At 46.5% G+C, this 10,318-nt stretch overlaps 1 protein-coding gene across 1 annotated transcript in view; it reads left to right on the top strand.

Annotated features, from left to right (window-relative positions):
* The window catches only part of LOC106821189 (misshapen-like kinase 1), a gene marked incomplete in the record, with an annotated part of 44,762 nt that overhangs the window by 29,309 nt on the left and 5,135 nt on the right, over window positions 1-10,318 (top strand). Inside the window, 12 exon segments of the mRNA XM_014825884.1 lie at window positions 599-708; window positions 910-1,028; window positions 1,368-1,624; window positions 2,030-2,097; window positions 2,823-2,920; window positions 3,168-3,299; window positions 3,776-3,913; window positions 6,555-6,641; window positions 6,750-6,822; window positions 7,365-7,430; window positions 7,867-8,012; window positions 9,122-9,188. Of these exon segments, the coding sequence (XP_014681370.1) occupies window positions 599-708; window positions 910-1,028; window positions 1,368-1,624; window positions 2,030-2,097; window positions 2,823-2,920; window positions 3,168-3,299; window positions 3,776-3,913; window positions 6,555-6,641; window positions 6,750-6,822; window positions 7,365-7,430; window positions 7,867-8,012; window positions 9,122-9,188 (1,361 nt within the window).

Raw genomic sequence — 10,318 nt, forward strand, 5'->3', positions numbered from 1 at the left:
TACCTATGTACGTATGCACATGCGTACACGTGTGTACATATGTGTTTGTTCATGTACGTGTATAAACGTACACGTATGCATATACGTTTTTGCAATCACATGTATGTTTGTACAGGCACATGCGTGTCCGTACATGTACCTATGTACGTATGCACATGCGTACACGTGTGTACATATGTGTTTGTTCATGTACGTGTATAAACGTACACGTATGCATATACGTTTTTGCAATCACATGTATGTTTGTACAGGCACATGCGTGTCCGTACATGTACCTATGTACGTATGCACATGCGTACACGTGTGTACATATGTGTTTGGTCATGTACGTATATTTGTACATGTACATGCGTGTCTGTACATATATACATACATACATACACGTGTACACATTGTACCGTGTCTTGGGGGCGGTGGGCAGCTTCCGCTCTGTACATATGTACATACATACACGTGTACACACTGTACCGTGTCTTGGGGGCGGTGGGCAGCCTCCGCTCTGTACATATGTACATACATACACGTGTACACACTGTACCGTGTCTTGGGGGCGGTGGGCAGCCATCGATCGCATACTGAGCTGTGTTCGTTCACGCAGGCGAGACAGAGAGAAGCGTGCGAGTCGTCCGGAGCCGGCCCAGGCTCGCAGGCAGCCCGAGGTGCAGCAAGCGCCGCAGCCTAAAGCTCTACAGCAACACCGCCTCATAGGTGAGTGCTGCGCCATAGTGCTGCAGCATAGTGAGGCTGCCATAATGCTGCAGCATAATGAGGCTGCCATAGTAAGGTTATTAATTATATTAGGGTTTATAGTGGAGAAGCATATTAAAGCATATAGTGGAGACAGCATAGTGAGTGTTTTGCTGTCGTTGTTGCGTTTTGACGCTGACGTTCTTGTGTTTTTTCGTGCAGTCGTGCCGAACCCGCCCGCTCAGCAGGCACAGATGGTGGCGGCGGCGGAGCCGGGGCCGAGCGTCGCCGTGCCGCATCAGAATGGGGACGCGCACCCGCCCGCAAGGAGGAAGCCTGAGGTGAGTGCTAGCTCCTCCTACGATTCTCCTAGCTTTTTTAGCTCAGCTGACGAAGTCAGATGCAGCTTGTAGAATCGCATGATTGTCCGTCCGTCTGTCCGTCCGTCCGTCCGTTCGTCAACAGTTGGGCACAACCAATGAAATTCCCTATGCGAATCGCCCCTTCTGATCTCTTCCACCACACGAGTGGTAACGCTCGTACTGCAGTAGCAGCTTCCATCGTCACACATGTGCTCTCTTTCTCTCGCCGGTACTCTCTCTAGCCGATTCCGTCGTCACACGCCTGCACGACTAAGCAACGTTCTTTCTCTGTCTTTCTCTCACCGGCGCCCTCTGTAGGACCTGGAGGTGCTGGCAGCGCAGCTGAACCAGCTTGCGGCAGGCAGCGTGCGGCGGGGGTCTGCGACGGCAGCGGCAGCGGCGCGCGAACCGCGTGAAAACGGTGAGCAGACGGCGTCCATAACTCTCGGCGATGAGGAAGAAGATGGCGGCGCCGGCGGCGGCGGTGACGACTCCGGCACCGACACGGAGGAGCGCGTGACGCAGCGCGCCAAGGACGACGGCACCCTGCTCGCATCCGACCCGCCGAAGCCGCTGTGAGTGCCCCCTGGTGGCGTGGTTCATTGCTAGAAGTCGTGACGAAGTTGGCGGCGTGTTTTTTTAGTGGGGTATCTGTTCGGGGTTACGGTAGAGTGGGTTTTAGGGTTGTAAGGGTGTTGTGAGATGACAGGTTTCAGGTTATTTAATTTTATTGTTTAATTTTGATAATGTTTGATCGATTAAGTTTCGTATTTAATTGATTGGTTGGTTGATTATTATATAATTTATTAATTACAATGGGTGTGGTGAGTAATGTGTAGTGTGAATGTCAATGAGTTCTAAGTTGTTCTGGGAGTTTGTATTAGACCACAATTGGCTCGCCCGCATCGTACACGTAAAAATTGTCTTACGAGATATCTAGCATTGTTGCTGATGTGCTTTCTCACCCATTCATTGTGCAGACCTGACTTCTTCAAGCCTCCGGATTCGTACAATGAGAACACGCTGCTAACGATGGTCGTGCACGATGGTGAGTCGATAACGAACGAAGAGAACGAATCCCAATTATTTCATATATCCCATTTATCCATCTTCATCTTCATTGTTCTATTGTACTAGTCGCTGCATGTGTGTTTGTTTGAGGGTGACGCACACTCCTCACTATTTGTTGCGGGAATTGCGTTTTGGAGTAATCTAGTCAGTAGTTGGAGTCATGTAGTAACCAGAAGCCAGATGTGTTAATCTCAACTGTGACTTTTTATTGCTGCACGGGAAGATTCTGATGAGTATGATACGTTGCCAGTCAGTAAGTCCCAAGTTTGCATCTTGTTTATTAGTCTCGTATGTGCCTGAGTTCGTTTATTTCTCGTCTGGTGTTTGTGGCAGTTGCGTCTGACACGTGTCGTGCATAATGATATTCATAGCGTCTTTCGTCAGCAAGACAGCTGTGATAAACGAACCAAAATTTTGTCGTGAAAGCTTGTGAGTGTAACAAGCACGAAAAACGTGTTCTTATCATAATATGGTGCAATAACATAGTGAAGGCTTGTGAGCACGGCAAACACAAAATTCTATTATAAAACATGTATACACATTATCATATCATCATAAAATTGTATTCCAAAAGCTTCTAGCATAGCAAGTGACAAATCTAATATCAAACACACATTAGGGCCATCATGCATAATGTGGGAGTAGAGTCAATATATTCTTCAGAGATTCTAATCGTTATTTGCTTGCCGTTCGGATGCGTAGCCGACGGCAACCCGGTGCAGGTGCCAGTGCCGCGCGCCATGGCAACCACGCCGGATGCGGAGGATGAGGAGCAAGATGGGACTCTGGTGAACCGCCGGGTAAGCAGACTCCCACGTTTCCATAGTTACACGTAGTGCAGCCTCTCCCACGTTTCCATAGTTACATGTAGTCAAGAGTATTTTATATATTAGATATATAATATATCTAGATCTAGATAATATCGATATATATTATAATATATAGATTATATTATATATACTACAGTAGAGCCGGTAGTTGCTCGCGTACGTCTAGCGTGTGTTGTCGCGCGTACTGACGTGTGCGGGGTGGTTGATGTTGCTGCAGAGGGAGCGGGCCAGGCAGGCGCAGCGGCAGTCACAGCCTCCGAAGCCCAACAACAAGAAGTTGGAACGGCTGCAGCGGGAGCGACCCATCTCCATGCCGACGAGGCAGGAGCAGAGTTCCTCCGGGCAAAACGTACGTGTCCGCGCATTTTTGTGACAAATATAAATCACCTTTCTATGACTTTCCACCGAGTGGCTCTGCCTCTGACATAAGAGTAGCAAGACATAGCAAGCAGTTCTTCATTGTTACCCAACTTGCCTTTTATGAGTCCGTGTATTGTGAGGCGATTTGTGGTGAAGAGAACTGCCCTTGTGCTATGCCATACCTAAGCGCATGTTGACCTATGAAACTAACTGTTTACTGCTTCGATACCTTGCGAGTGAATTTGCGAGCATATAATTACCCTGGAATTGCATTATCGCTGGATTCTCCTCATCCCCCTACTCCTTGTCCTCTTCTTCCTCTCCTCCTTGTTATCTTCCTCATCCTCTTCCTCTATCTCCTCTTCCTCCTCCCCTCCCTTCATGCGCTACACCGTAATAGCCGCTAGCACGCGGCACCATCTGTGAACGGAATGCGCGATGAATGTGAGACTTCTTGTTCCGCAGGACACCGGTCAGTTCTTCATCGGCGCGGCCAGCTCGCGACAGAGCAGCGTGCTGCCGGACCTCCTGCCACTCACCAACTCCCCGACGACTTCGTCCGGCAGCCCCCAGCGGCCGCAGGACAAGACCACATCCGAGGAGGTACGTTCGTCCGCTCGCGCCGACGTCGATGCGCGTCATTAGCATTTCTTAGATGTTAGACGATGTTTCTCGATTGACGCGATTGCGTCAGTCGGGGGTGAATAATGACAAATTATGAAAAATGTAAAATATTGACAAATATTTGTCAGTGCTCAGTGGACTGGGGTTGCCCGGGAAGCTCCCAGGAGATAACCTCTTTGTATCTAACCAGAGTAGTTTGTATTCCTCCCTGTCGTTAAGAATAGCTTGGGTAACGTGTCCTTGGAGAAATTGGTTCCAAAGACAATTCGTCATGTGGAAAATTATTCACGTGTAGCAAACTGAGGCCCGTTGTCTGAAATAAACATAATTGGTACACAATAACATTAGTCATGACATATTAACTCTTTCGAAACATAAAGGAGGAATATAAGCAGGAATATAAACGTTGACAGAAATGTGGTAACGTTCCGAGTTTCTCATACAAAGTGTATAGGGGTGTGGTCTGCGGGAAAAAGTTAACGTTAAGACTAATGTTAAGATCAATTTTGTTTCTGAAAACGGGCCTCTGGTCGGACACAATCCTCCTTCACGAGTGACATAGTAAAGATTTATATTACTCCTATAGTATGTCATCTCATAATGCGTGCGAAAATGAAGTTGGGAGTAAGTTTCTGGTTCGTATGAGGTAGTTAAATTTTGAGGTGGAGGTCAGTTCGATCCCAGGCCACGAGAATTGAGACTTGTTATGATATCGCATTTGCAATTCCGTAAAACTAATTTAGGGAGTGTATCCCAGCGTGGCTGCACGTCCACATCAGCTGTTGCCCCTAGCTGTATGCATACAGTAGTCTCATGTAGTCATTCAGGGTTTAATCGAAGCAAAAAAATCGCAAATAAACAAATAGAATTGCACCTGCGTCTCAAAGTAGCAGACGACTGACACAACCCCCCCCCCCACCCCACACAACTGCAGAAATAACCATCGTTGTCCTGTAATGGTTGCTGAACATATGTTGTCAACCTACGCAAGTGTTTAGAATAGGCATGGGTGTTGTACGGGGGGATCTTGTATGAGTTTGCGTCGAGGCGAGTCGAGTGGGTCAAGGAGGAAGGCAGGGATCGCGTTAGACGACGCGTACACTGCATGCATGCTCCGCCGCTGCCGAACTCACTGCTAGCCGTCGCAGACACTCGTTTTTGCGCGCACAACACCGATCTTTATCCGATTCCACGCGTGCGCTCGAAATTTACACTTGACCTTGCCTTATTTTTTTCTGCAGAGAAATGGGCTAACTTCAACCCAAGTAAGCCACTCTGTTTCTTCACTCTGTGATTGTGTTTGCTATGCCTGCTGCTGCACCACGTAGAGCTTTTGTGGGCGGAGTGGGTGGGGGCGGGTGGACGTTGCATCGGGGGCTCTTCTTGTGTGCGTGCGTGTTCACGTGTGTCTGTGTGTGCGTGGTTTGTCGCTTCTGCTTGATTTGAGGCGCCCGCTGCCTCTGGCATAGCTGTGTGTTTTTTTTCTGTTTTGCGGTGGCAAATCTGTGTGTTTCCCGTATAGTTCACGATCGTCTGTCTCTGGCAGTGGTCGCTACCACAGCCGCGAACCGTATTCCACTACATTTTCGAGTCTTTTCGCCGATGTGTTTTGCTGCACTTGGCACCGCACTCTCTCCTTTACAAAAACGCTGCGTCGGCCGATCGTTGCTTCCCCGAAAGTCGTTGATCTCTCGGTCATGAAAAAGTCTATAACGCTGCGGCTCTGAGCTTGAAAATTCCTTTACGTTCAGGAGAGTTAAACTGCATTTGCGGTCGTTGTATAGTAATTTCGACGTGCGTCGCCCCGTTTGCTTCCTGCTCCAGTTATTATTAAACTCTAAGTGATCACTGATGGCCCACCTGTGGAGTCTACAGAGTTCCTATATGTACCTCTACGTACCTCGGCTTTCTGACGATATTCCCATTGTACCTTGTTTGCAACACACACACAACAGTTATCTCTCTGCATGGACTCATATGCATTATGTGTACTGCACTCTTTTTTTCTCTCACTCTTGCTATCTTTCTATCTCTTTCTCACTCTTGTTCGATCTAAATATTTCTCTTTCTTTCTTCCTCTCTCTCGCTCTTACTATCACTCCCTTGTTCTTGCTTGCCATCATTTTATTTTATTTGTGTTGTCTAGTCTCTTTATTGCTTGACTCTAGTGTGGCTGCTTGTGGAATGTGTGGAAATAATGCTTTGTTATAGCTCTGTTAGTCGTTGTATATCTATTAGTGACATTTCATGTTGAGAAACTTCATACAATAAACAAATCTCCTTAAAATAATAAATAATAACATAAGTTTGAATTGTAAGCAGTCGCATTTCCTTCGTTCAGCTGTAATTTAATATGTAAGATCCTCTGTACAAGTTCCCTTGTATAATATTCGATAATCACTAAATTCGTAGAGTAGCCGTCGTCAGCACTAACGTCGTTCGCAATCTTTCCTAATAATTTTAACCGTTAGCTGCCACTCAGACGTGTAGACGAGAAAATGCTTTTAAAAAAAACGTACGTTGAAAATACGAATGACGCGTCGAACAAACCGCGCGCTTCCGCGCCGCGAGAAACTCGCCGACCGGCCGACTGACGTTCGCTTGTTTTGCCACCCCGCAGTACCGCATGGCGATCGGCGGCAAGGCGCCGCCGCAGTTCCTGCAGCAGAAGCAGAAGTCGTTCATCGGGTTCGGGTTCGGAGGCCGGGCCCGGCGGTGGCCTAGGGGGCGGAGCGACGATCCGCGCCGCGGCGCGATGTCGTTCGCCACCGGGGACGTGAAGTGACTCCGACGGACGCACGACGCGGGCCTGCAGCCGATCACGCCCGAGATACAGCAAGTACAAGGAACGCTTCAACTCGGAGATCCTGCTGCTGCGGCGCGCTGGTGCGGCGTGAGTCGGTGCGCGGGCGGCCCGGCGGGGAGGTGTGAGGTCGGGAAGGGGATGGAAATGGAGGAGCGGGTAGGGTTGGGCGGTGAGTGACACGTGAAACGCGGATAGAAATGTTTTCGGGCGATCTAGGAAGTAGGCTGAGGGCGGGGACAGCGCGCGGCGGGGAGAGGTCGGAGGCAGTCAGGATTGGTGTGAGAGGGGCGGCAGTGTAGTGAGGTAGGGCAGGGCTGTGCGCAGCTGGCAAGGCGATGTGCTAGTTATGTCTCAATGACTATTCTGTGTGAAAATCTCTGCATCAAATTTTCTGGGAATATAACCTTTATGGGTTTTTCAGTTAATTCATCCATTACATGTGGTACATGAAAGAAATGTAATGTTTTCGATCTAGGGCAGCTTGTATGTCTATCGGTGTTTTATCGCACACCCGCTTGAAAACTATCAAATATATGGTATACCACCGGTAAGGACTAAAAAAGCAAGAGATGACAGAGTAATGTTTTGTCACCGCTCGCGTGTAACAGTCTGTCTCTCTTGCAGGTGTGAACTTGCTCATAGGAACAGAGAATGGACTGATGCTGCTAGATAGAAGCGGACAGGGAAAAGGTATATGTTCAGCGATGTGTCGTTTCTCACCTATTCCTACGCATTTGAACATGAGTCTAATGAGAGTGACTCTGCACATTTACCTGCTGTGCTTTAAACACACACCACCTAAATAGCACCTAAGAGCATTCAACACTTCAACAGCTAATAGGGGGTAGTTTTTAGTTCATCGACTAGTATTTAGCATATTTCGATTCATTTCGTTATTGCCATTTACTATTTTTAGTTAATCTGTACTTCTAAGCCCACTCTACTTAGGTAAGCTTCTCTATTTATTGTAGAAGATAAAAATACGAAAGATGTGTAATGCTGAGAGGTGATTAGCCTATGATATAAGTTACTATGATAAGTATATACGAGGGTAAGAATATGCAAGAAAATCTCACGATTACAGACTGAGCGTGGCTCTAACGCGTCTGTGTGTTTTGCCGCGTAGTGTACCAGCTGATATCCAGGCGGCGCTTCCAGCAGATGGAGGTGTTGGAAGGACAGAACATTCTCGTCACGATCTCGGGCAAGAAGAACAAGATCCGTGTCTACTACCTGTCGTGGTTGAAGAGCAAGATTCTGCGGACGGATGGGGTAAGATGCATGCACAGTTATACGCGCACCGTGACGCATGCACGCACGGACGTACGCACACATACATATGTATGTGTGTCTGTGTGCATGTGTGCATGCGTGCATGAGTACATATGTGTGTATCTATAAATATATATATATATATGTGTGTGTGCATATAATGAATAAGTTTGAAAGAAAAGGTGTAACACTTGCTAGTGACGGGGTGATGGAAACCAGGGGCGTAGCTAGCCTGTCAACGATGTGCAGGCAGAACTAAAAAATAGGCGGGGGGTATGGTGGTCCTCCCCCAGAAAATTTGGAAAATGTAGACTGCAGGTGATGCTATTTGAGGTACTTTTGAGTACATGTACAGCCTTCATTCTGACTACGACAATTATATTTTTAGTAGAACAATTCTTGCACTTGCAGCGGGGCATTGATTGATGTACGGGGAGCATTGTTTAGGTCGCGTTTATTATTGAATATGTAGAGGGTAACCACCGCTGGGATGAGAGCAACAGCAAAACTCTTTTTGGTGAAAAAGCTGCAAAATGGTTGTAACCTGCTTCAATTACATGATTAACCCATGCATCAGGTGCCGTTTCGTACTGCCGCGTGACTATAATACTTGGCAATAATTAATTGGTATGTGTGTCAACATGTTGTTAATTCAACAGAAGGGGGTGGCTAAGCCCCTAGATTAGGTGATTGCCACAACAAACAAGAAAGCAATTTTCATCTCTGTAGTGAGATTGACCTATCATTGCTCAATCATTCAGTCTGTGTGTGGAGCATAGAACTAGAATAGAACACACTATGGTGTGGAGTGGGGCATATCTTTTTTATGTATATTATCATTATTTATGTATGTTGTTTTGTGTATATTGTAAAAACTCTTTTTAACATCTTTTTTTTTAAACCATTTAAAAAAAAGATGTGCAGGCGCGTGCCTTTTTGCCTAAAGGCAGCTACGCGCCTGGAAACTTCACAAAGAAGTGTTTTCCTGGAGAAATAGTTGCTTAAAAAGGGGGTGCTCTTGATAACAAAATGTGAACTAATGATGACTTTGTTTTTTTCTTTAATATTTAGTTGTCATTCGTTATTTTAATGTGAATTTCGTTTTTCAGCAAGTAGAAAAGAGGAATGGATGGGTGAACGTGGGTGACATGGAAGGTGCAATTCACTTCAAAATAGGTAAATTCTTTAGACAAGTGGTTTCGCATCGGTGCAACAATACACCACGCGTATAGATAAATACAGATGTGGCGTGGATCTTTCCTAATTTTGAAACCCCTAACTAAGAAAATTAGCCTTTCTACTGAAGGGCCCTTTCCAAGGTGGTTCGAAGATACTAACGGTCTCGAGGGCCGTATTTCGTTAGGCTCGGGTCTGCAGGTCTAACTACTAGCAGGCCGCTACGGCGCCTGTAGGAAATCACCCCGCAGGCCAACTAGCAGCATGCCTACTAATGATTCAAAGTGCCAGGATTCAGAAGAATGTTGCACAGCAATTGTCGTACACAGGAAATTTTAGAAACCTCACACGCAAACCTTTGTTGAATTTCGGTTAGAGATCGATGCCAAAACTGCTGCGTTGCTAATCGCGCTTGGGTATGCCGCTAATTGCGCGTGATAAAAAACCAGCCGATTCCTTCTACATGCTTTACCTTGCTTTAACGTGATATGTGTATTAATTTATTATCAATCGTATTGTACTTCTTAAGATTGTTTCTTCAGAAACCCGCTTCATTTCACTTTTTAGTAATTCATTTGCATTTACAACAAATCAGACGCAATCAGAGCGAGTCTATCAGCCCTCTGCCGCGCTCAGTACAAGCGCAGAACAGGCTTATTTTAAGACTCGCTCTGGATTTGGTCTGCTTGTTTGTAAATGGCGAATGTAATTTACTAAAGTTGAAATGAAGGCGGGTTGCTGACAAACAATCTTTTAAGAAGTGAATACGATGAAATGTAAATGGCTATACACATATCAGTAGCAAGGTAAGCATGTGATAGGGACGGTATAGGCGTTATTTCCGTGCCATAAGCGGCGTAACAGGCAGCGCATTGCAGCGCAATGCATTTTGCATGCGATCTCAATGAATTTTAATGACACCCGTTCTGATCCCAATAACCTCACCAAGATATAAAAATTGTTTATATGCCGGACAGAATTATTCGAGGTACGTAAGGTTCGTCTGAATCCAGACTAGCCGTAGTTGCAGCAACCAAATCCGATTAGAATGTGTGGCCATGCTAGCTTACTGTTTTGGCCGAAGTCGCAGTGCAACCTACATTGTGTTGGCCGCGGTTCAGGGAACGCCG

This window comes from Priapulus caudatus, unplaced genomic scaffold (genome assembly GCF_000485595.1).
Source record: "Priapulus caudatus unplaced genomic scaffold, Priapulus_caudatus-5.0.1 Scaffold63, whole genome shotgun sequence".
NCBI classification, from domain to species: Eukaryota; Metazoa; Priapulida; class Priapulimorpha; order Priapulimorphida; family Priapulidae; genus Priapulus; species Priapulus caudatus.